Source organism: Nothoprocta perdicaria, unplaced genomic scaffold (assembly GCF_003342845.1).
Source record: "Nothoprocta perdicaria isolate Ctin4 unplaced genomic scaffold, notPer1 scaffold_66, whole genome shotgun sequence".
NCBI lineage: Eukaryota > Metazoa > Chordata > Aves > Tinamiformes > Tinamidae > Nothoprocta > Nothoprocta perdicaria.
The window spans coordinates 396,557-422,799 of record NW_020455932.1 but is presented as its reverse complement, the minus strand read 5'-3'; the positions used below and the strand labels follow the sequence as shown (position 1 = coordinate 422,799).

At 40.9% G+C, this 26,243-nt stretch overlaps 1 protein-coding gene across 1 annotated transcript; it reads right to left on the bottom strand.

Moving 5' to 3' along the window:
- Nucleotides 1-3,160: 3,160 nt before the first annotated feature.
- On the bottom strand, nt 3,161-24,785 carry RABEP1 (rabaptin, RAB GTPase binding effector protein 1). Its single transcript, XM_026050174.1, has 17 exons — nt 24,548-24,785; nt 22,267-22,470; nt 20,838-20,998; nt 18,332-18,451; nt 15,950-16,085; nt 14,988-15,166; nt 14,485-14,610; nt 12,688-13,155; nt 10,845-10,949; nt 9,968-10,084; nt 9,152-9,250; nt 8,319-8,459; nt 7,429-7,618; nt 7,091-7,146; nt 6,650-6,748; nt 5,698-5,814; nt 3,161-3,899 (listed from the first exon to the last, which is right to left on the bottom strand). The coding sequence occupies exons 1-17, from the start codon at nt 24,702-24,704 to the stop codon at nt 3,798-3,800; spliced, it is 2,577 nt and encodes an 858-aa protein (XP_025905959.1). The 5' UTR covers nt 24,705-24,785; the 3' UTR covers nt 3,161-3,797.
- Nucleotides 24,786-26,243: the final 1,458 nt, after the last annotated feature.

The following is a 26,243-nucleotide window of genomic DNA, read 5'->3' as shown; positions in this document are numbered from 1 at the left end:
TTGTAAAGATGGACTACGAAATAAAATACTTTTGGTAAGACTCCTTACATGCTGTGGTTTTTTTTCTTTTTTTGGTCTTTTTTGCTCTCTCCTGGAAGTAGATGGTATGTTGTAATTCAGTACTTGCAGCTTGCCCATTTGTGGGAAGGGGTATTTAAGGGGTATTTACATCCTGCAGAAAGCTCCCGAGGGTTCTTTGGGAGATGTTACCTACCACTGATCGAGGGCACGGGTGCCGCTGGGGCGGCCTGTGGCCGGAGGCAGAGGTCAGAAACCAGAGAAGCGCACACACGTGAGCAGCTTTTTTTTCTTTTTTTAATTTGGAACACTTTCTTCATTAAGGACACACCTTCAATACAGTTAACAAATGGTTACACTTGAATTCTGTAGACAGCAGAATTCTACATCCACAATTGCACAGGACACCAATGGCTTGGTTCACTGGAATGCAGTATTAACTTCCAAACACTCAGTTTGCCTTTATCAGAAGATGTCTCTGGAGTACGTCCCGAAAGCAAAAGGCCAATTATTTCCCTGCTGTAGACAAACTTTAGAGGGCAATTAAATTATTGTTGCTTCCCCCCGCCATTAAAAAAAGGTGATATGGTCAAGCTCAGTTTTGAAAAGTAGTACTGCACTGCTACAAAAGTGGCACAGTAAGTGGTGCCAAAATAAAGCTGTAAGGAAAGGAGGGCTGTTATTACCAGTTAGGTAACAGGGTTACCAGACATGCTGCAAGAACACCTTTGTACAGATTAAGACTATACACGTATAGGAATGCATACAAAACTTGATCTTGTCCCTTTTACAGTCCACGTGCACAGAATCTAGTTTTCCAACCGCCTGCCCGGTGCATTGGAGGCAGCAGGACGGGCTAGACGTAGCACTTGTTAGGAAGCTCTAAGTGAGGAGAACCGACGCCGCTGCTCGAGCCGAGCCCCACCGCGACAAGAGCTGCTGGGATGTCACTGCTTTTCCAGGCATTTTGTGAGCAACACCACCCCAACCCTTCCAGTGCAGCTAGGACTCAAGAGCCTTCACTTCCCTTAAATCACACCGTTGGAATTTGCTCCACAGATTTGGCACGTGCTTCTTTAAAGGCCACTTCAAATGTCTGAGGGCCGCGTCCGGCAGAAGCTGCTGCTCGCGAAGCTCCGCTGTCCCCCGGCCGCAGGGACGGTCCCTGGAGCAGCGGGACCCCCCGGGCAGGTCGCCCGCGCAGCCGGGGTCACTCGGCTTGCCGGTTACTCAGCCCCAAACCAGGGCTGCGGGCTTGGCCTAACCTGCCTGCGTGGCTGCGAAAGGTCTCTCCTACAGCCCCATGTCAAACTGCCACAGCTAGTGCTTAAAGAGAACTACAGAGGCTGTACGATGGACTAAGGGGGTGGAAAGGAGAACAGCCCTACCGTAACTGTATTCCCTTGCCCTCCGGAGCAAAAAACACTTGTTCCTCCTGCGCAGTGCCTAAAAGCGAGGAAGGCCAAGGAAGGCAGCAGCCACTGCAGCCCCGCTTCCCACGGGTGCCCTTCGCAGCCCGGCAGCTCCGTGGACACAAGTGGGAAAGAGGCACCAAGGAGCCCCCAGCCCAACCGCAGGCTGCTCAGACACTTGAGGAACCGCAGGAGGAGCGACGTGGCTTTGGTCTAACTGCCATAAAACACCAGGCTTCTATAAGACACTGGGGCCTAGGCAGCAGTAACCAGCTAAGGAAGGAAGGAAAGAGAGGCAAAAGTTTTTCCAGGACCCAGCTCCCAATAAAGACCTACATTTTCCCTTGTGGCTCTACAAAAACAGGGCCCTACCAACCATAAACTAAAGGCAAAACAGCTGCTAGTTGATGCTACGCAGGCTGGAGGCAACTGCTGTCACCTCTCAGGTCAGCAAATACTGAGAAAGGTTTGAAAAGCTATCCCGCAAGAGCTGGAGGAGGAAGAGCCCAGGCCACACTGAGCCCAACGTCACTTTGAAATGAAACCGAGTGCCGTGTGGGAGATGACAGCTCTGCCGCCCATTAGCCTGGTCATTAGCAACGCAGGATTACAGGGCTTCCGGGGGTCAGGCTGATGAAAAGGTTTAATTGCTAGGGTGAAAAAAATGCTGTTTTAATTATAGCATTAAATGACAAGTGATGGAGCTTTTTTTTTTTTGGTCTCTTAAAGGCATTCCTCTTCAAAACCATTGGTTCTAATTTTACATTATTAGCAGGATTGACACTGCTAAAAATAGGATTTAAGCACCTAAAAAAAAAAGTCATATATATTACTGTTTGGAGCATTTTCTGTTACTTGTGGTTTTCTTTGCCACCTTCAAATCCGTAGCCAAGTATGTAAAGAAAAACCGATAAACAAGAGAGGCAAATCTACATCCCGGACAGTAACGAGCAGCTGCCTCCGCTTCCTTGCTCCTCTCCTAGTCCTAACTAGAGGCCGGATCAGGAACTCGCTCTGCACCACCGCCCAGCACAAACCACCGCCATGCAAACACGTGCATCGAAACTCCGGGAAACGGAGAAGGAGGAGGAATGATCATGTTAACACCGTATATTTATAACAGGAGACCCAAACCTAGCACCTGATCCATCTCGGGCATTTCTTCACTCTGCTGTAGTGTCACACAGCGTCATTTCAATGTGTATTTACAGCGACAAGCCGGCGAGGCGTCACCTCCGCGCAATGCCATGAGACCGCACTTCAGGGAGAGATGCACTGCACTTTTCAGGCTAGAACCTGCAGGTTGGGTTAATGCAGCTCCAGCACGTTTTGTGCTCTATGATCGGGAATGCAGTCGCTGCTCCTGCCCCACCTCAGCCAGAAGAGGTGGTGTCAGGCTGCCCGCCCCAGGCACAATCCCACCTCGACAGCTCTGACCCGCTGCGATCCCTGCAGGAAAGCAGACCGGCATCAGCCCCAAGCTGATGCGCAGAAAATACGTTTGGTTTTTTTTTGCACACACGTGGGATTACAGGTACTGCTTCAGAGATGAGAAAGCACCAGCTGTAATTCCATGTTTTAAATTAAACTTGCAAAATGATACTTTAAAAAACAGTGCATTTCTTGTGCTTTTCTTTACATATGAGAATTCAAAGGAAAACTGCAGGAGCTAAGTTCTCAGTACAATTTTCTGGGGTTTTTTTGGATTAGCATTTATCGGTTCAGGAGACGCACAGCTCACTCATGTCCACCACATCTCAGCAGCACTCAGATTCTTCAACGCAAAGTCAATGGTAAAAAAATCACTGAAATAATGTCACTATCCAGTGTCCTGCTAATAAAGTCATATTTTAATATAAAATATTCATACAGCATACTCTACACCTCATTCTCTCCGCTAGCTGAATACTGTTACTGACTAGTCAAACAGAAAACTTCAACCACTTTGCTCTTCAATGTTTTGGAGGGACAATATGGTTTCCAGCAGCTACTTTGATCACAGTAGTGGGGGGGAAAGGAAGGAGGAAAAGACAAGGGGTAAATGTTCCAAAATTCTATATTAGGTTACGAAGTTGACTGAAAGAGGGGAAAGTTTTTCAGAACGTACGGACTGATCCCACTCAGTGGAACATGAAACACCACACTCATTAGTGTTTCCATTAGAAAGTTCTCCTTCCTACACTGCAAGTCACCCTTGTGCTCTCTTCCTGCCCAGTACGAAATCTTCTCCCCTCTAGAAACGAAACTTAGCCATTGCTTCCCTCTGTTGTCTTCTGCTCTTTCGGTTAGAGTTAAATAATAATTAATGTTGCTATAAAGATGAGTTAAAAACCCCAAACGCAGCCTTGGAGCTCGCTCATCAGGGTGTCATGTTTCAGGAAGCTGATTAATGTCCGTCAGTTTTGTGTCATTCAGGATTGCACGGATTCTCTCCAGGGAATCTGCCTGCCGGATCCGCTCCAACTGCACCTACGGAAAACCAGGAGACACCGTCGTGAGCTGGTAAAATGCACAGACCTGTAATCTGAGCCGAGCTGGCAGGCAAAGTTAGCAGCCCTGGAACCTGTGCAGAGAGAAGCACTATCAAATTATCACTGGCTGGGAAAGGCAGGGCTTCACGATGTGCAAACTCAAGAACAGGAGTGGAAGAAAATGAGGACAGGAAAGAGTTAATCATAATAAACTGGGGTTGTTTTATGTTTCTTATTTTTGTTTAATAATGAGCCACTGTCAGCAGACTGGCCAGAGCAACAGGAGGGGATGTGAAAACCAGTGTAAAGGAATAAATGCAAGACAAGTATGAACCTGACCGACACAGACCTGCAAAGCCTCTTGAAAGCAAAGTGAAAATACGTTTAGAAGAAGCTTTAAGCATTTCACCTTCAAACTCACTCCCATACTGGCTTTTCTGATAAATGTCTGTGTTTAGCGCACTGAAAAAGTGCCCCAGAGAATGAAGTGAATGAAGAGATCACAGTTTTGAGGGAGGAGTTCAAACTCCCACATTCTTTGCATTAGGATCCAGGCTTTCTGTTGAAAATTTCAACAGGGGTTAATGGATTTTCCTCTGCTCTGCTACCCCCCACACAGCCCTTCCTCTCCACCGCTGGCACCTCCACTCGGTCACAGACACCTCCGGCACAAGCGATGCGGGCCCAGACTCTACTGACGAGGTCAGGAAAGGAAATCACCCTTGCTGGCTATCAAGAAACCCAAAGCCTCAGCTGATGCAGGGCAACCTCTCCTCTCGTGTATTATGCAGCAGGTCTTGTTCTACCCTCCGTGGAGATGGCTGCTTGTCCAAACAGCGGGTCCTTCCTTAACTGCCCATGCGCTGCTACAAGAACAGAGGGACAGTGACAAATAAGAGCCAGTTTCACTAGCCAGGACTATTCAATGGTCTCCTTTGTAGCCCCTACTCCTCCAGAAACAGCCAGAACAAAAGTGGACAGTTCTCTCTTGCACATCCAGCTAAACTCTTGCATAGTAAACAATCTCCAGTATTCCTGATTTTGTTTTGCAGATAAATATGAAACACTTGACTCAGAAAATTTACATTTTTTCATATGAGATGAGGGGGCCAGTAACTGAAAATTTAAAAAAACAGGATACTGAAGGTGAACCAAATCTAACCTGGGTTGCCCTCCACTCCTTCCAAGGTTGCCTCTCCCCTGGCTTCCTCTATAGTCAGTAGAAAGATTAACCTGACAAACTGAAATTAGCCTCAGTGACTACTCCTGCCCAAATTCCTTCCTTCTGCCTCATGGTGCCTCAATGCTAATCACAGGTTCCTACTTTTTTAGATAAAACAAAGGAGAAGCAATAGGAATAATAACAAGGATAAGACTTTTAGATATCATAGACAGAAAAGGAGAAATTACAAAATGAAGCAGCAGCAGCGCTTTACATATTCAGATCCACCAGGATAAGTTCCTAACTTTGCATGTCAATATTTACACCATGATGCACTGGAATGAGAAGTGAATTACCGGAAGAACAATGCGAGACGGACAATGCCATGGTCATGGCACCACTATTTATGGCTTTTTATAATTCTATTTAGCACAGTAACTGCGCATTGCTGCTGATGACAGTGAGTTAGAAAGAAGTTCCAACTTCTTGGAAGTTGGAAAGAACAGCTGATTAATTATGCTGATAACCTCCATCAATACTGACATAAGAAAATTTGCAACCCTATTCCTTGTTTTACCCAGAGGACGTCAAGGAACAGAAGTAGCACCTTACAAACTGATTGCACTGTCCTTACCTGAAGCGTCTGAGAAAGCTTTACAAAATCTCTCTGCACTTGCTCACTGACGTCCAACTCAGTCTGCAAACGCTGAGCTTTATTCTTCTCTTCGAACACCAGCTGTTCAAGGTTTGCCTGAAGACAAAAAGATTCTTTAGGTTATATTTAAACTGAACACAGATACACACAAAATAAATAATTAAAAAAAGAGAGAAGTGAAGTTTGTATAAACTCATTATAGCATGATACTAGAATGAGGATGCCTGGTTACACACAAGAGTCTTGGCAAAAAGTTAAACCAATTATTCTCTGCTTCAGTTTTCCTGACTGCAAAACAGAAGTTGCTGCCTAGCAAACAATTCTGGATTAAAGTGGTTGAAATGCGGGGGAAAACAAAACAAAACATTGTCTTCTCAGGGCCTCAAAATAAAACAGCAAAACCAGCAGATTCCTAAGTTTTAAGAGAGCCTGACGGTGGATGAAGGGCAATAAATATCAGTGAACAAGTTATATTGTTGTCCAAGTTTCAGTCAGAAATACCTTAAATAAGTATTTGGGGGGAAGGGGAAAAGGGGAGAGAGAAACAATCATTCAGCCACCAGAGTAGGGTTCTCTCCTAGAGCAAAATGACATTTATTCAAAAGCCTCAAGGGGTCCAAAGCAGGGATTTGTTAATCAAGAAGGTTTTTGAATGCAAAATGGTTACCAAACTTGAACCTTGGAATACATATCAAAACCAGAACAGAGAAGCAAAGTGGCAATAATTCAGATCTGCTGCTTTACAAACCCAAATACACAGTGACTGGGATAGAGATTTAAACAGCATCCCATGGTGACTACTGCACTGATAGAGTATTAGCCAACATTCAAAAGCTTCCTATTCCCTTCCTATGTAGCAACAATCTTTGATCACTTAGTTGAATCTTCCAAAACAGCTTCAATTCTACTAAATATCAGACGCTTCAGCTACCTTTGCTGCTGTCTCCTTCTTCAGCTGTTCTTCCAGAGCGTTTTTTGTTTCCTGCAGACTCTCCAGCTGCTGTAGGTTTTCCTGTGAAGAGCTTTCCAACTGCATAATTAAAATACACAAAAAAACCTTTAATTTCACACAGTTCTGCTGTACAGAAAACATCCAGCCTCACTGTCTTCCTAAGGACTCCCAAATACTCAGATGCTCAAATAATCTCCCTCTCTTTCTCCATCTTTTTTGTACTGGAGCTGCAGAGAAAGAGCCCAAACTATATAAACTTCAGATTACTAGGTAGATTATTACTGGATATGAGGAGGTTTTATTAAAAAAAAAAAGAGACTCAGTATCACTTTCAGACGCCTGGCAGAACAAACAGAGAGAAACCTACTCTCTTTATTTGAACACTTGCACACAAACACATACAGTGAAAGGACTCCTTACCTGCTCTTTTTCCACTTTTATTCTTTCTAATTCAGCTTTTAAACTAGAAATGGAAGCTGAAAAACAAAAATATTAAACCTTGAATGCAACAAAAACATAATGAACAGGAGAGCTCCTGTTTATTTCTGTTAATAATTAAAGGAAAATTAAATGTATACTACATCAAAACTTAAAGAGAAATAACTGTACCTTTGTTTTTAGCTGCACAGTTTGGCTGCACCTTTTAACTAAATGAACATTTTCGATAAATGCAAAGCTATTTATTCTGTCAGTACAATCTGCAGTTATCTTGCTTCTTTCTAATATTTCTATTTCGAGATGGTTTATCCCCTGCTCACCTATTTCTTCTTTGCAGTTCTCTATTTCCAGCTGTAGCGTTTCCTCTATATTTTCTTTCAAATACTGTTCCGCTTGAATCTGTTCTTTTAAGAACAAAATCTCCGCCTTCAGTTTCTCTTCAAGGTGATCTGCTGCTGTCCGCACACTAATTATGTCTTCTCGGTATTTTAAAATCAGCTCACGGAGCTCCTGAATCAGCGATTAGCAAGAAGTACTGTTACTGCAGGATCTTCTGATAAATACAACACTGAATTTTCAAACATATAACCCAAAGTAACATTACCTCAAGTTTTGTCCTAGCATACCATCCACAACGGTTTTAAAACAGAATTGCTAGTGTTTTGCTTGGCCATGGTAAGGAAAGAGCTTGTTAAGACCCATATGTCCATAGGCTTAGGACCTCCCCTTGCTTTTTGAGCATAAGGGAGTGGGCATGCAAACAATGATAAGGCTTAGCATTTTTCAGGGCTAAGGATTATTAACAATTTTTAACTGTAAGGTCTGGACAGAAATTGTTTGTTTATTGAATCAACACTAACAGTGAAGCTGCAGTGAGAGAATGGCTGTGTGTCCAGTTGTAAAATGCAGCTTAGGCTCTCTGAACAGGGATATGCCAGCAGATAACTGACAGCAGATCAGCTGTCAGGTCACGAAACCTCACTGCTTTTATTAATATCTGTCCATACCCTGAAGCCTGCTCACGGCACTGCTCACAATCACCGGTGGGCTCAGACAGATTTTTTTTCCCCACGCATCAGACTTACAGGGTTAAAATTCAGATTATTGTTCACTGTGAGTCAGCTTTTCGTTAAAGAAGCTTCTTCCAATGAGTCCTAGTCCCATGCTTTATAGACGTGTGTTAACAGTTTATTAGTTTAAAAGGTTTTACCTCTGTGGCTTCTGGCAGAATGAAATTTTCAGCTTGCTGTAAAGATACATGCAAGCTGTGTTTTCCTTGAAGACTTTCATTATCTTTTTGTAGTCTCACCAGTTCTTCCGAAACCTGCTCCCTTGACTGTGTCAGGACAGCCTTCAAGGGAGGGGAAAAAAAAAAAAAAAAAAAGAAACAGAACAAAACAAAATCTTGTTTATTAAGATCACCCAACAACTCATCTGTAAGATCAGGTTACTGAAAAGCCTTAGACATTTAATCTGAAATTCTCAGTATTAGGTATCAGCCTCCCACTGTATTGTGAGGAAAACAACAGTCAAAATAGTTGATCCCTAAAAGATCCCTAAAAGATCCCTAAAAGAAGCTAAAATACTTAAAATACTTGATCTCAATATAGAAAGGAATGGGTTGCTGTCTGGAAGTTATGCCCCAGGACAGGAATAGAACTTCATTTTTTAAGGCAGAAAGTCACAATTCCTGCAAGACGCTCTACGTTTTTTAAAACAAGCAACTTCCTCTACATATCTCTACCTGGGTGCTATGACTGATATTTTGAAATTGGATTTTTAAAAACAATTTAAATTAATCTCAAATTGATGAAAATATTAACTAGCATATGTAAGTAATCCTACAAGTACTTCAGGTTATGCATTTACTTTTTTGTTTTTTTAAGTTTTTTTTTTTTTAAAGCATTTTAACTTGTTAAAATGCACAGCTCTCTCTAGTCAGGCATCGTGGTTTTAAGACAAGTACTCCTTTCCATACCCTGCAAGCTCCCAAGGTTAGACAAACAGCACTGGAAAGGGATCTTTGGGTTTAAGCTGTCTTACCATTTGCTCTTGAACACTTCTCTTTGCTTGTGAAAATGCCTGTTGCAGTTCATTGAGGAAATTCTCTGACTTCTGGCATTTGGCCATAAGAGAAGAGATCTAAAAAATAAAAGTAAAATGAAGTAAAACTAAAATAAAGAGAAGCTAAAGGAATAATACAATTCTATATCAATAATACACTAAGCTTAATTTACAAAACCTGAAATAATAAACAGCGCAGAGGAACTAAATGTGAACTGCAAAGCTGCTACCTAAAGTTGCAGCATTTTTTTTCAAGATAAAGTAACTTGTGACTCGTTTGACAGAAAACACCAGTATTCAGAAACTTCACAAGTAAGTTAATACTTCAGCAAGGCATGCCTTACAGCATAACTGAGCACCACTCAATAAAAGCAGTCCAGTACAACCAAAGGGAAAGTCCTATCCACGTCTTTGGGGACTGACTTCATGTAACAACTGCTGCTTCAATAGTACGGCAAAATATTGCATGGCAGAGACAAAGGGAAGTCTTGTGTAAAGTATGTTCCCAATACTGTGATCTTTAATAACACAGTGTCATAACTAAGGTAAAAGAAAGGAGCCAGGAAATGCAACTTTAGGACCAAAACTAGGAGACATGATGATAGAAACATGTCAGACTTACCTGGAAACTCTGGCAGGCTGCTATTAGATGGAGTATAACTAACATTAAAAATTCTCATTTTTGTTGACTCTAAGGCACATCCCTGCACATCTAATGCAATAAAACTGTTCCTGTCACATATAAAGAGTCACAAAACATTATTCAAAAGTAATGCTATTACAAAATGCTTGTACCTGATTAGAGGAGTCCTCAGCACTTTGTTTCATGTAATCCTCCAATTCCTGCTTATCTTTCATCGTTTTTTCAAGCTGGTCATTAGCCTGCCTCAGCATCACCTGCAGCTTTTTCACCTGTGTTGTTACAACAAAATAATTTATTTTTCCATTCCTTGGGTTGTAGGGAGGATGCTTATTCCCTGAACATAAATATAACCCACGTATATCCCACCTCCAAACAACAAAAATCCTTTGGCAACCCAAAAGCTCCTTTATTGCTCTTTTAAGAGAAACACCTTGCATACACTTGTATGGAAACACAGGACAAGCTGTACTTGGCCACTGCCAGGTAAAAACTCCAGTCACTGATTGTGCACTAGAATGTCACTCATGAAGGTGGTCCAACACCATCTTCAGATTAAAAGTCATTTTATAATTTTATAGTGCTAGGACAAAATTCTCCAATTTTTCCTTCACTGTTAAGAATTCTCGCAGTGTTAAAGAAAGTAGAATTTAAAGCAGGAAAAGCATTTTAGAAAATAAATTATGATGAATACTGACCTTATGCAAATGCAACACTTTTCACAGAATACTGTCTCTACCACAAAATTTTATAGCATCACTTAAAGCTGCTTCCCTGAAGTAAATATTTACAAAAAATACACCCCTGAAGTAAATATTTACAAGAAAGGCATATATATGCAGAGTCCAGGGTCATAAACAAGCAGTAACAAGTTGGGTTACATCAGTAAAATACCATAAAATATCCAGACTTTGTATACGTTGATATCCTTCAATTAAAACCAATGAATAAAACAACAGATGATTCATTGCTGCATCCTTGGGAATTCCTGCAGCTGCAAAAGTCTTGCTAGAGATGGAAGAGAAATCCCACCTGGTCTCTTGTCTCGGCCTCTTGAATCTGGATCCCTTGCAACTGCTTCTCGTAATTCGAGCACATATCACAGCGCCTGCCCAGCTTGTTCCCCGCGTTCTGCACCTGCCGAACACAGAGTTAGTGCCTTCCATAGGGACATAAACTTTTTAAGGAATGCAGGAGTGCTGCTTACTCTCAGGTGTGTTGTATGAGTACAAAATATTCTGGATAAAAAGGCAGTGGCAGAATCATGTAATAGTAAGGTTAAGTCAGTCTAAAACTAAAGGGCAATGTAAATCAGATGCTCTAAATCATCTTTTCCTGGCTTAAGTCTCACTACTAGCACAAGAGCAATAAGCCACAACACGAGAGAGTTTATCATGTCATTCAGTGTGTCGTGTTGAAATATAGTGCTAAATAGTCTGTACAGAAATATTGTATAGAAATCCATCTTGGAGAGGATATTTCAAGCTGTAGCATTTTTTTCCATACAACTATAATCAATTACAAGCCAAATTATTGACAATATTATAGAGCTTTTTAATCAGCACAAATCTAAAGAGTCAGTTCCCCAGACCGGGACTTCCTTCTGCATCTTTTTCTCCCAATACCTGAGCTTTGAACAATTTTTGTAATGACATTTACTTTGTGCAACAGCCACCATCAGTGTTTCTGGGGTTTGTTTCCATATTCTCAAATACTGCTCAGTATCAGAAACTGAATAATCAGCTAGAAGAAAGGTTGGTCTGACAATGTGATTTACACACACGAGAGAGAAAGAGATAGAAAAGGAGGTAGAAAAAAGCAGGAGATAGACAAGTAAAACAAAACAGAACAACCCAATAGATAAGGAAGCAAAATGGGCTGGGGGACGATGATTACAGAGGAAATGAGAGGAAACAGCCACTCTTTGGCAAATAAAAAGGTTTTAGCGAAGGGGAATAGGGAAATCTTTCCAAGCTACAGCTCTAAGTCTGCTCTGAGCTGGAATCCCTTTTCACTGCTCCGTGTTCCTCCCACGCGGAGCGGTGTCCGCATGCCCTGCCTGCACTCCTGCCTCCACAAACACGGCGGAGGCTGCTGTTTCTGCAAATTCTAGGACTGGATTGGAGTGAAACAGCTTCCAAACGTCAACGGGGTAAGGAAGTACTTGACAGTTGAGGATTTAAATTATCTCTGAAAACGCTACATTTCAGTTTATCTCATTTACCTCTCTTGACATTATAGACTAAGAGCAACACACACACACACACAAAGCATCTTGACCATAGGTTTAGAGATCTTTGCAGACAAGGTGCATTCCAGCAAGTCAAGAAGTTAAATATCATCAATATTCAGTTCTCCTGTCCCCATCCATGCTTTGCTACCTCTTTCTTCCCTATCTGTATTCCTAGGTTCTTTATTTTTACCTCGTCTTCCCATCAGCCATCATCTGACACCTTCCTCCGTTACTGAAGAACTGCTAGGCAGAACACTCGGAAGCAGCAGCTTCCGTAGTCACCCAGATGGAGATGGACCAACACTGGCACAGTGTCAAGTCCAGACTGCTGCCTCTTGCTCTCAAAAGCTGGTTTTGTGCAAATCAAGCCCCTGTAGTTGTGTGAAGCTTGTCCTGCAGAGGCTGATGTTTCACATACCGTGCCCTCCATGCACACCCTCTGTAACTGTGCTGGGTGCAGGGAGCAGCACTCTCAGCTCTACTCCTTTTCCTAGCCAAGCCCAGCTGCACTATAATTTCTCTTTGCTTTCCATTTTCTTTCTCCCATTTTCTTCCTTCCAGGCTCAGATTTGCAAGACCAAAGGGCCTGCCAGGCCTCCTCCCCACGGCGGTGACCGCAGCACACGTGCGGTGGCTACTCACCTCCTTCTGCAGGAGGTTCCACTCGGTCTCGCTAACCAAGCGGTAGCCGCTCGGGGATACGTAAGCACTTTCCACCCCCTGTGTAACGCTGGAAAGAAGGGATGCAGTCTCTTCTTGCTCTGGTGTCATTGCTTTGATTGCTTTTTCCTGATCTTTGGTTAACATGAACCCACTTGGCATTTGCAGAGACCCAAGCGAAGCCGTATCAAAGTTCTCAGACACTGAATCCGCTCCAACAAGAGGTCCAAAATCTGACTCATCCAGGTTCCCAGCAGATTTTGCTTTGTTGTTGTACCCTAAGGCTTTGGACTGTAAAGTTCCAGATGTCCCCAGACTGTCTGTCGACTGTGCTCTTCGTAGTCCATCCTTAAACATGTCATTTTCTGATTTATTGAAGGACTCGCCAGAAGACAGAAGCAAGTCTGCATCCAGTGAGTGGACTGAGCCATGGGTGCTGTTCAAATGCACCTGGAATTGAAAAACAAGCAAAAGAGAATTACACACCCTGGTCTAGAACTGCAGTATAAGCAGAAACTTAGATGGACACTAAGGATCAGACATGGTAACTGCAGGCTTAAATTGGCTTTGATAGAACATCAGATCACTAAATTTAGGAAGTACGAGACAATTCAAATAATCTTCCAACCTCTTGTGCGCTTGTTTTGCCATTAGACACATACAGAAAATAACACTGGAAGTGTCCCCAAAAAGTAATAAATTCAGAAATAGGTCCAAGTTGGACCTGCAGGTGGCTAAAACGTGTCCATGCCATTGTGTAAAATAAGGAATCTTTTTCTTTCCTTTAACTACAAGAGTGTGGTTTTGGGGGCATTCTTCTTGCTATATTTCAAAATATTTGTGTGAAATTTTAAGTACAGCATACAAAAGAATCACAATTATCCTCTATTATTACTGCTCTTATGACTATTATAGAAATGCTACTTTTTTTTTTTTTTTTTTTAATAGAAGCTACGGTTTTGAACTTCTTCCTGCATTCTGTACTATTTCTGAAGGAGCGTCTTATTCTGCTGCAAATCACCAACAAGCAATAGAGGGCAAATTCTGGAATATATACATTTTTTTCCTTTAAAAAGTATAAACCTACGATTTCATCTTGACCACGTGCATGTCTTCCTATAACACACAAAAAAAAAGCCTGCTAATGACATCCAGCAGCATCGCTTGGGCTGTTACAAGGAGCCTCCTAACGCAGTACAATCGGCCTCAGCAAAACCCTGGTGCTGAACCCCAGCTGCTGGCTGGGTTAAAGCAGCTTATTTCTGGCTGCTGAACTTACACAGCCAAAAACCTCAACCTGCATAGCTAGCTGATCTCTGTACACATGCACACATACAAAAAATAATGCTATTTTCACACATGCTAACCAACTAGTCAACTTAGCAATGAGTGACCACAGACCAATCTAATCAGAATAAATTCAAAACAGAAATGTACGGGCAGATGAGGAAATAGCTGCAATACATTTGCTGAACATTCACATTTAACAGAATTCTGAAGGTTTAGGTGTGTTACAAAGTGGTTGTAAATCCCAACAGACATTAACAACAATTAATATCCCAACGAAGAGGATAAGTTATAGTTTGTAACTGAACCTCTCAGTATTAGTCTTCCAATCTTTATCAGAATTTGAATATTCAAGAGGAACTTCAAAAAGTATTTAACCGCGTATTAAGAACTATAAACCACAGAGAATAAACAACATTAAGTTTCTATTTGCATTTACAATGACCACCCTGAGGAATGCAAAGTTGCTTTAAACTAATGCAATTGTTTTACCTCTTCATTAGAGAATTGGGTAAGGGATTCCTCATGGGCTAGAGAACACGAAGCTTTCGTTTCATCATCTGAATCCTTTTGTTTCTGCTCCTTTCTTTTGCTAAGTCTCTGTTGATCATCTTCTTCCTAGAAATCAGTGATCAATGGACAAAGTATATAAGCAGGATACATTTTTGTCTTTTCCTTTAAATCATTTTTGTTTTTTCTTCCAAACTTAAATTCTGGATATTATTAACCTTTCATTTAAAAGTATTCGCAATGTTATTTCTACAAATATTTTAATATTCATATGTATATATACACTAAAAGAAAAAAACAAACAGTTCTTATTAAAATCATTAGCTGTCTTTTTTTTTTTTCCGAACTATTAATACTTAACCCAATTAAAAATAAAATTTAAGCTATAATCTGTTCTCTCATTGCCAGCATGTGCTTTCAGAATCTGGCAGACTATATCAGCCCTGCAGGCTTTTTCTACAAGAGAGAAGAAAGCAGCAAATAACCTGATCCTTTTTTTTCAGTTCCTCCACTTGTCGGAGCTGCTCAGAGGTCAGAACTATTTCCATACGTTGCATGTCCCTCATCAGCAAACGCTGAGACTCCAAGAACTGGTCATTGGCTTTTTGCCACGTGTGTTTCAATTGGTTGTGCTGTTGTCGTTCTTGCTCTAAGAGATGGCAGACTATTTAAGAGAAAGAGTCAAAAAAAAATTAAACTTCTTTTCCAAAGAGAAGCATTCTCATGAATAAAAGTATTTATTGTTCTAGTCAAACAGTCAGGCTTTGTTCAACAAGTATGCAGGATGAAATGTGACGTTTTTGTAATTCCAAAACCTGTCTTGAGAATAGAAATGCATTACTAACATCTTAGAATTTCCCAATTTGAAGTCTTAACACTGTAATTTTGCTCATAAATTCTAACAGTCTTTTTTTTCCTCTTTTCTTTGTCCTTCTTTAACTGATGCCTTGTAAGTTCCTATTTATTTCAGCAGAAAGTTCAACTGTTTGCTGCTTTACAGTAATTTTTACTCTACTGGCATGCACATGCATTGACACATCCATTCTCACATCAGGCATCCAAAACTGACAAATTTCAGAGCTGGAAGCAAATCCTTGTTGGAATGTATAATGGAAATAGTCTTATAAATCTACATAAATAAGGAGACCAGCAAAATCTGGTCAAATTAATAAGAACAAAGCTTGCAGTAGCATGGATTTCTGATTCTCAGCACCAATTGTGGAGGGAATGGATTTGTTATTTCTCTCTCATAAGGGGACTCCAAATTCAATTATTCAGTTAACATTTCAAGATCTTTCACATTTAAATTATCCCCTGCACCCTTTCTTCTTCCCTCACTATGTCTCTGAAACCATCTTAGAACAGAAATCATGAGAGAACAAACATCTGTGTTGTTTTTTGCAGTCTCAGCACAGTACCATTAAGAAGATTATCATTAGATAGGTACCTTCATGCAGTTCTTTCCGTAACTTCTCTGCATCTTCTTGCAGGACTGATTTTTGCGTATTGAGAACGGCCACATACATCTCTAAGTCTGTCCTACATGACTTTTCAGCTTCCAAATAATGGTTCAGTTCTTTAACCTGAATGAAGAGAGGGAAAACAATCTCACTGAGCACACTCTCAGGCACTTCCTTTTTTTTTTTCAATTTCTAACGCCTTCTGTGTGAATAACATAAAGCTGATGAATACAAGTTCATTTCTTGGAGTCACAAATATTCAACAACCAGCGAGCAAGCACTATTTGTATTAAATCTGCATTAATTTACTCAGTAGAATTCTGCTAAATCAAACATGCAAGGATGTTGAGAGCTCCAGCAGTTAGATCACCACAGCAGCATCGCGCATGGGGACGCTGAAGAGACTGATGTCCAAGCCCAGTGGAAAGTGCAGGATTCCTTTAAAAAGCACCGGTAAAGCCAAGTACTGAACTGCTGTGCTTGGTCTGGGGCTTAACACCTCCAAAGAGGATGCAGAAACAGTTCAAAAAGAGGGACAGTACTCAGAAAACATGACTGTGAGGCAAGATACAACTAACCCAGGGATGTTAGCCTAAGACAAGAAAAGAAATGGAGAACAAGAAAAAAAAATATATATATATATATATATTCAAACTCATGAAAGATTACTGCAAAGGAAATTCTGTCCACGGAGGATGTATAAGAATCAGTCGCAGTAAGGAATAATGAAACAGCACATTAGGAAGGTTTGGGGTTTTTGTTTTTAAAAAGCAACACCAACAAAGAACAGAAACAAAAGGCCTGCAGAGATTACAGAATCTCCATCAAAAAATCTTTTAATATAAAGCTACACAAATGTCTGTTAAACACAATGGATGTCCAAATGGATGCCATCTTGGGGCATGGAACCGGTCGAGGATTTCCTTATGATCCTACACAATTTCATGATTTTCTGAGTTAGAGATCACATGAGTTTTTATTTTAAAGGAACTGAAAGCCTTGAGGCAATTCCTGACTGGCTCCACAAAGCCGTTCCTCATCTTTCTCAAGACAGCCCTGAAGCCACAGACACTAACTCAGAATTCCAAGATAATCCTTCTGTGTTAATTTGCCATTAATGGTGAGGCCAGTTGCCTCACCCCAGGATAAAAAGTCAGATGTTTTACCCGAGAGACCTGTACTCATCTTACTCAACCCACTGAATGATATGTACGGATTTTAGAGGGCTGACCGGCACTAACAAAATTCCCCAAACAGTCAATCTTACTCAGACAGCCATTGCCTATAATGGAAGATAGAGGCGGCACAACTTAAGATGTTAAAACTGGAGTTTTTGGAAAGTTCCAGACTGCTGAAGAACAAGAGAAAAGAAAGGATTAACCTCCCCTATGCCCCAAATTCAGCCTTGCAATGGCTAGGCGTAACAAACCTGTAAAGAACAATGAAAAAGCTCCAGCATGGCCAGTGAATCAATACAGTAAAATTGCCAAGACTGTAACACTCCTCCCTTGAGCCCCAGGGAGGACTAATGGGGAAAACAAGAAAGAATTTTGAGCATCTCTTAGGAATATCTTGTCTTAGGAATATTTTTTAAAAGAGTGTGAGCCAGAAGATCACACGGAAAAACACCCAAATGTTTGGTTATTTGTAAACTTCAGCATACCTGATTTTGAAGATAAAATATTTATAAATGCTGTCATTCTTTCTATATCAAATAACTTGTTAAATGCAACTACCTTACAATAATGACAAATATGAGTTCTCCTCTGTAGCTAATGAGAAAGTTGAGCAGGGTTTCTGAGATATCTGAAAGTTACAGAACTGCCAGGAAAACTTCCTAACACTTTACGGAAAGCTCAGATTCATAGAAAAGGATACTAGTTGCTGCCAAGAGATGAACAGAAGACACAAATTCTGATCATATTACCTCAGTTTTATACTCAGGATTAGCAAATTAAATATAGCAGATGCTGGAGAGAAGGAGATTAAAAAGTTGTGCCAGAAGCAGATCTTTCTGTGGTTTTAAGCATGACATTAATCTGTGGGCCAGACAGTTGGAGAGGGGAAACAACCCTATTTTTTCCAGAGCTTTCATTTTTTAAAAAAAAAAACTTTTATTTTCAGTTGCACTTGTTCAATTTAAGCTAAGCACAGATGATACACACGTGCAACCCAACTCTAAAAACAGAAATCAAGTAGATTATAAATAGGCTAAATATGTTATTTGCATTACGGGAGAGGAGATATATCATGCACAAGAAGTTTCATAATACTGCTTATTCTTTTTAGAAAGTTTAACATGGCTTCAAGCTGCATCAAGCTACCACGATGTGAGATACACAGTAGGATAAAGCTAAACTCCAGCTCACCTTTGATGCTTCCAGCTCCTTTATTTTTTCTTCAGCTCCTGTCAGTTTTTCCTTTAGAGCTGCGATCTCCTTCTCCATAGGCATCACGACCGAACGAAGCTTCTCGGCATCTTCTTGTGCCTGAAATTAATGCAATAAATTACAAATATATTATCATAATTTTCACTACAAGCGTTTGTATTAGGGGAGATATCTGCAGGAAAAAACCCTATGCCAACAAAAACCACTCAGCAAATGTCCACTTCTAATGCTCGTCATTACTATTTATTTCAGCAGTCATCTCTGACAACTGCATTTACTCTGATCATTGAAGGCAGCTGAATGTTAAGACCGTGTACGGATTGGACCATGAATATCTGCTTCTGAAGAGACTGTCGGTATATATCCATCACTCTCAACACAGTGGCGAAGATTTAAAATGCAAAATTCATAAAATGCATACACATTTCTGTCATTAAAGGCCTAATTGTCCTGCAACTTCATGCCACAGAACACACACAAAAACTTGTACATGCAAGAGGTGCACAGTGAGTTCCTGACCGTTCACCAACTTACTCATGGAGCTAAAAAGCAAAGCTATCTGCACAGCAACACACAACATAGCTGGGTTTTGGAAACCATTTTAAAATTTTAAATTACTACTGCTGTAGCATCATTTACTGTACTAAATATTTCAAAATTATAAACAGTCAAACTATCACAGAAGCCATGGCATTTTCAAAAATGTTGGAAGTTCTAGAAAGATCAAAGTAGGATGAGGGAATGAGAAGACTGATATGAGAGAACAGAGAAAGAATAAGGTAAAAATAGCAAGAATTAAAGCAAGAAATAAATTTGGTCTCTAAACTCAGTGTTGCAGAATGGCCCTGACCAACATCCCTGCTCTGCACATGCTCTGATACCCCTTCACGTATGTGCTAAAATCTGCCCAGAGATTCCACAACACCAAACAGCACATGCAGAAGAAAAATCAACCTCAAATACTCACCACAATAAAGCAGTTTAAGCCACAAAGAGCTGCAGCTACCTACATTTTTTGTGTTTATACATGGAGGTTCGGGCTGCTCAGTTGCTCTCTACTCTGAACTGGCAGAATTTGGCAAGAAAAAGTGAAAACTGCACCCCAAAACTAAAGCTTTCTGAGAGGACACTTCTCACCTCGACAGCAAAGACAACTGTTGCACTTGATGCTATTCGTGCCTTGTTTTAAAACTAAACTAGACAAGAGGTTTCAGAAATTACTGCCCACATTTCCATTTTCCAGGCAGCTTGCTGACAACTTATTCAGAATGAGACTTTCCAGCAAGTGACAATAGAAGACCTCAGTGGTTTAAAAACAGTTAAAACAGACAAAATAAAATAATACTGCAATACCTGGCTATTACATTGAATGCTACCAGGCCCCCGGGTTCCCAAATGCTTAATTAAAAGAATTTTTTTAAAGTCTAGAGACAAAACAAGACTGAATTTCCTTGCATTTTATTCACTTCTGGCGTGCTGTCTCCACTGCCTGTCCAAGAGGACAAATAAAACCGGTGAGGCAACATCAAGGGCCCCACATGACAGGGTGAGTTCGAAGCCAGGGGCACATGAGGGTGTCACACGGGAGCAGGAGCTCTGCCCAGCTCTGCTCCACGGCTCCTTCCTCGCTCCCCCTCGCTGCACGGACCTGCGGCAGCCCCACGTGCACAAGAGCCCCACGTTCACAGGGCTGCTGAAAAAGCTTTTCCAAATTACACCCGATACCTGCAAGAGGACTTCAGGCTGGCTTTGCGTTGAAGATAAAGCAACAAATTCTTTTGAGCTGGGGCCAACCAGTTTAGAGCAACTGTTGGAAAGGTTGCCAAGGCCCAAACCAGCCTGTCCAGCAGCAACCAGCTTGTGAGACAAAAGGGCACCTATCAAGTTGCAGCTGAAGGGAAAAGCACTCCCGTTTTCGCTTCTTTGGGCACACAGCTGAAGTTGGGGCTTTTGCTGCAAGTTCTGCAAATCAGATGAGTCTACAGGGTCGGCGTGCCGGTGTGCTCCATGCTCTGGGCAGTTGGCACCAGCTGGAGAAGCACGTAGATAGCACCTGGAAAACGTGTGTGTTAACCACACGCTGTGGTAACCACAGCTTTTTGAGGGTTTGGGATGTTGGGTTTTATTTTTTTGGTGAGATTGACTAATTTTACGTTAATCCTTCATCTCCTTAAGGAAAAAAAATCAGAGGTTTAATATAGAAGACTAAAAAGAGACAAACATGCAAATGTGTGAGGAGTGTCAAATTTAACAGTTAAAGCAGTTATTTTAAGCAGCACTCCCAAAACCAGATTTCCCCTTTCTCCACATTACATAAAGTGCATGTTCCTCTGCTTCAGAGGCCCCTCTAGCCAACTTTCCAAGCTCATGATGATCACAGTATGAATATTTCTGAGGGGTTATCAGCAGGGTGTAGAAACAAACACACACATTAACAAACAAGTGCATCTTGAAACAGGAACTGAACAGCTAGATTTCAACGTACCTTTTTCATTTCATTTTCTAGATTTTCTTCCTCCTGACCTTCAGAGAGCCGCCGCCTTAATTCCGCTATTTCCCGTTCCACGTTTTCACGATATTGATTCCATTGAGCTCGTTCCTGCTCCAACCTGTGATGATACTGGAGCTCATAGTCACGAATAGTCTCTATAAAATAGCATTTCCAAAACTTGATTTCAATATAAGTTACACAAAGAAGATTTAGGAACTCCCTCTCCAACCAGTCAAAGATTTGTTACAGTTTATGAAAACTAAGACTACAGTAAACTCTCCTTCCCTCTCCCTTCCCTTTGATTTTCACCCAAAAAAAGCAGATACACAAGCAACTGATCTAGCAGAACTGCATTTCAATTTGCACCACAGTTTAAGAGAAAAATCTTTATATGTACATATTTATCTGTATACACATCCCCTTGTTTAACAACACATCATCCAAACAAACTACCTCGACTCTTACTTCTTTCCTCCAAAACGCAAAGAAGCGACTAAACCTTCTCACATCTCTTTCATTTCTGTATTAACAACATTACCCCTTAAGATAAGGGGTCACCTTTGTGTACATATGTTCAGCAGCTGGCTCAACAGAGCCTCGTTGCTGGTTCCTGTATCTAAGTACATCATAAACGGAACAAATCGTATTTATAGCAAGCCGAAGGAAACCTGTGTACCAATACACATGAAGAGCTCTGTTCTCTGAGTGGAAAGCACAATCAAATGGTGTGGAAAACTGCCTACAGCTCTAGACACAGGATATTGTGACCCTCTTTGTGCACCTTTAAGAACACAGCCAGTTATGACAAGTCTGTCCCCAGTTTACGTCCTGTATTTTGTTCTTTGCTCAGAGTTTGGCTCAGAACTGCCAACAGCTGTGCAACATGCAAATGTCATACAGAATAGCTTGGAGGTGGAAAAAAAAAAAGAAAAAAGAAAAAGAAAAAAAAACCAGCATGGCTGATACAGAGCAGCACATTCAGTGAGCAGCCTGCAGAAAAGTCTATGTGATAGTGCTGTAGGCACATTTAACTGTCTGACAGCAGAACTATGTTTACACAGCAGGACAGAAAAGAATCGTATTGTCTGCCTAAAGTTAGTTTCAGACTTGTCAAGTCCCATGTATTAAACTGATCTCCTGAAGGATGAAGAGTGATATTCTTGGGTCCCTCAAAAATACTCTGCATGTATGTGGGAGTTCCCATTGCCATACTGGATGTTCCATCTCTGCATGTGGCATTAACAGGAGGAGGGGGAAAAAAATAATAAAATAAAGCTTCCTTTGAAAAGCTTGGGAATTTTAGGAATTATGCTTAATACACCATTTCTGTAACCAAGTTTTGGTTAGGCATGAAAAGTATCTATCCATGTGCTATATCACAGCAGGCACAGATCTTAGCAGCAGCAGTTTGTCTGGTTGTTACCTTTCATAATAGCTTGCAGCGAAGCTACTTCTTCTTGCCACTGTCTCTTCACTTCATCAATAGCTTCCTGCTTTGTATTCTCAGATACAGTAGCTATAGCTTTGATGTTCTCCATTTCAGCATGAGCTTCCATCAGCTGTGTCCGCAGTTGTCCCAGATCATCTTGGGCTGCTTGCAGCACTGCATTTTGTCTTTTCAGGTCCTCTGAAAATATGTAGTATTTCCATTTAGAATAATCAACAAATTCAATATGAAGTGTGCCATAGCTGCTATGACAAAGAGCAGTGCTCTAACAAGGGGGCAAAGAAAGCACTGCTATGAAAACATCTACCCATAACAACTGGACAGTTGTAGAGATCTTTAGTAACATTATTTCTTTTTATCTCTCTGCCCTTCCCTTTTAAAAAGTACCTCCTCACCCATACAGCCACAAGAGACGTTGCAGATACACCCTGTGTCAATATGCCAATGAAAGTGAAATGTGCTTCTTATTATTTCAGTATAACTTAACTCATGCTGGTAATACATCTGAAAATTCAAAGGTAAGACCAACAGAAAGGACGTCTGCTCTTCATCAAGTTTTTGCACTAGGTTAAAACTGAACGTGCTAGAATGCATTTATGCTTAAGTTTATACTTCTGAAACTGAAGAACCCTGAACTACCTGGCATCCACCTAAAAATTCTGCATCCTCATTAGCTCTTCACAGTGCCGGTGCCAAAATTAAGCACAAAGTGGGGACATACCCCACTAAGTTTCCACTACTACTCTGCTGCAACTATAAACAGAGATAAAACTCATGTCATGTTATCCTCCTGAATGAGGCAAAAGCTCTGAATGATTTATATTATTCAATTAATTTCAAAAGCACTAATGAGAATATAGTTTTATGTCCACATGACCTATTTCAATGGCAAACACTATTAGTAGAAACATGTGGCCAGCACACCAAGCCATCTACATACCAAGCTATCTCTCTGCCTTTCCTTCTGCACCAAAAGGCTTCGTTTATCCACCTGCCTGAAACTACCCTACTTGACAGAGGATATTTATCAGTTCCCAGGCTGACTAGCTTTATAAAAGAAACTGAGTACTCAAAAAGAATATTAATCCGTGTGAAAAAAAAGATGAAGGTATTTTATCATTTATATTACTTAGTTCTCAAATGACCTCATTAAGCCTGAGCTGCCACAGTTTCCAGGTACATATAGTAAATGGTTTCTTGAGAAATTCTCAAAGGAAAAAAAAAAAAGGTCTGGGAAAAAAATAACTAAAAAGAAAAATATATGTTTCCACATTCTTCTCTGGTATCTTTTCAGTTTGGTAGACGTGCAAGTTAGATGTTTTTCTCTCTTCACAATTTATTTTTACTTTCTATCTTTCAACAGGTCTTGTCTGAAAAGAGAATTATTGCTGATCTCATAGGCAGTGCCCGGTATCTTGTATGAAGTTCCTTTCATCCAAGTGCTAGAAACACAAAGAAATAACGCTTCCGTATGATCTGATTCTCACTGCATCTTTTCTCTTTCTGCTCTCATAAGCTTATACAAGCATCTACAGTTTGAATGCCTTTTTTTTTTGACTTAACTTTCATATGTGAAGGACAGAGAAACCATTAGGATCAGAAGTAAATCAATTTTGGTCTCAGAACAGAAGCCATCTCTTCTCTCCAATTCTTCATTGGACAGCTCAGCTCACATGGTTCAATTTTTCCTCCAAAGATTGTTTCAGAAGTAAATGCCCTTGGCTGGTATTAAAACTTAAAACAATACTTGTCTGCTTATATTCTTGTTCAGACTGAAATTTAAGACAAATCAATACTACATAAAAAAGCGAGCCACAATGTACAAACAGCACATCATTAAGACTCTCTCTTTCCACTTACCATTTCAGCTGCTGCTCAAAAAGTATGAGCACAGATCTACTGCAGAGAATAATATTAAAACTCCGCGGTGATATTTTTGTGTTTATATCGAGTTGCTGTGCTGACTCCTAGCTCCTACTGGCTTTTACTTTCTGCCTCTCCCTCATGTTCTTATTACATCTTTGTTTAAGAGACTCCTATCACCTTTCCATTCTTTTTTCATGCAGCTGACTATCCCAGCACTAGAAGAAGATTCCTTTACATCCTCATCATCCTCGATCGGATAAGAATAGAAGGCATGTTCCCTGTGCATGGACAAGTGGTGAATAGTAGTGAGCATAATAAAGGTTACTCTTCATACAGGGCTTATTTGAAGCTTAATTAAACTTTAGAATAATTCAGGAAATTTAAAACGTACCTTCCTTAGCTAAGTATAACTCCTTAAATTTAGCTCTCTTTTGATTAAATTCTTGCTCAAGTTGCTGCTTGGTGCGCAGGAATTCAGCATTGACCTTTTCCAATTCTGCTACCCGCTGTAGAAGATCGACTGCAACAAAGCAGAAGACAAGGTCCATCACTAATAGTTAAGGCATTCCATTCTGCAACTTTAAGATTGGAGGATTGTGCTTTTAAAATATTTTTATTCACTAGCTCAGCTAAAGCACAGAAAAACTGGGAGCTAAAACCAGGCTCCATAGTCTCTCCTGTCTTAATTCAATACTTTACTAAAAGAAAGTCTCTTAGACCATGTTCAGATAAGCACGCCAGAGATCACAATCCACAGAGAATTAATAGTTCATGAGATCAAACTCTCCTCACTTCCAGCAGGTAAAGCCCTGAAGGGAACACATGCATCAGTATTTATTTACCACGTTAGCAATTGCTCTACTGGTGTGACAGAAAGGGCAACGATAGGACGTCCTTGAGACACAGAAAGATTTCTATAATGTGCTCATTATTGAAAAAGCTGTAATATCACCCTATGAAGCTATAAAAGAAATACCACCAAGTTAGAAGCACAACTGACTCTGTCATATTGCACACGAAGATCAATACTAACTTGTTTGTGCCTCGAGAAGTGGAGATTTGTTTTGGGTGCCAGGAAGTTTCATATCACACTCTTCAGAATTCAAATACAAACCAGAAATAAATGATAGAGGAGCTAGGACAAAATCCCCTTCCATATCACAATGCCTTGATCATATAACCTTCCTTTAAGCAGCTCACTGTCTGCTCTGCAATAGCATTTTATGGACGTGTTCCAGCTTCACCATGCAGAAAAGCTGAATCACTTCTCTTCAGTTATAGCCTCTACATAGCACAAGCTAGATACATAAAATATTGATCCATCAGAATAGTTTAAATTTCACATAGCCAACACACACCAAAAGCTACTGCTGAAAACAGAGTATAAAGGCTACTCAACGTCAGCAGCATCAAACATATAGATTAGGAAAAAGGTGGAAACAGAGTTACACCTGACAAGAGTAACTAACATTGGTCAGTCGGCACTGTTGAGACTGTGCAAAACATTTATTTTTAGTATCAGATATAAGAGCAGACATGCACAAAAGGATCTTTTAAAAGCATGGCTGCCTTCTAACGATTTCCAATTATAAAAGCTTATGGTGTTTATAAAATATAGTACTTAAAGTCTGTATCATATTTAAGGATATACCTGGATACTGAAGTTATAAACTTGCTTTTTTTATAACATTAAGAATCAACCTGTCTCGATCCCCTGGCTGGACGGTGCAAAGCCAAGTGCAGACGGGTACTCTCCAGCAAAAGAAACCTGCAGCAAAGACCAGGCCCTGAGAGCCAAGCTTTGTAATCCGGATCATGAACGAGATTGGAATAATTTCTCTGGAGCCGAGCCCAGGTAGCGAAATAAGCTGAAGAGCTGCCTTTCTCTCTCCCCGAAGGCTTCCAGACAAGGCTTTGCCTGTGTTTCTGCGGCGGGTGATGCCGGCCACGAGGCAGAACAGCTCCTGGGTCCTTCTGGGCAGGGAGGGCCGATGGAGCCGCAGCCCCACGGGGCCTCTGCTGCCCACACAGCCCCGCTGCTGAGGGCCAAGAGCACTGCTGGGCTTCCAGGAGGCGGCTCTGGGGAC

What these genes read in the sequence shown, in the direction of transcription:
- RABEP1 (XM_026050174.1), bottom strand. Translation starts at nt 24,704, where the DNA reads ATGGACCTTGTCTTCTGCTTTGTTGCAGTCGATCTTCTACAGCGGGTA. An exon ending in GTTATACTTAGCTAAGGAAG is followed by an intron (nt 22,471 to 24,547) that starts GTACGTTTTAAA and finishes ACATATTTTCAG; the next exon opens with AGGACCTGAAAAGACAAAAT. An exon ending in AGGCCGAGACAAGAGACCAG is followed by an intron (nt 10,085 to 10,844) that starts GTGGGATTTCTC and finishes GTAACAACACAG; the next exon opens with GTGAAAAAGCTGCAGGTGAT.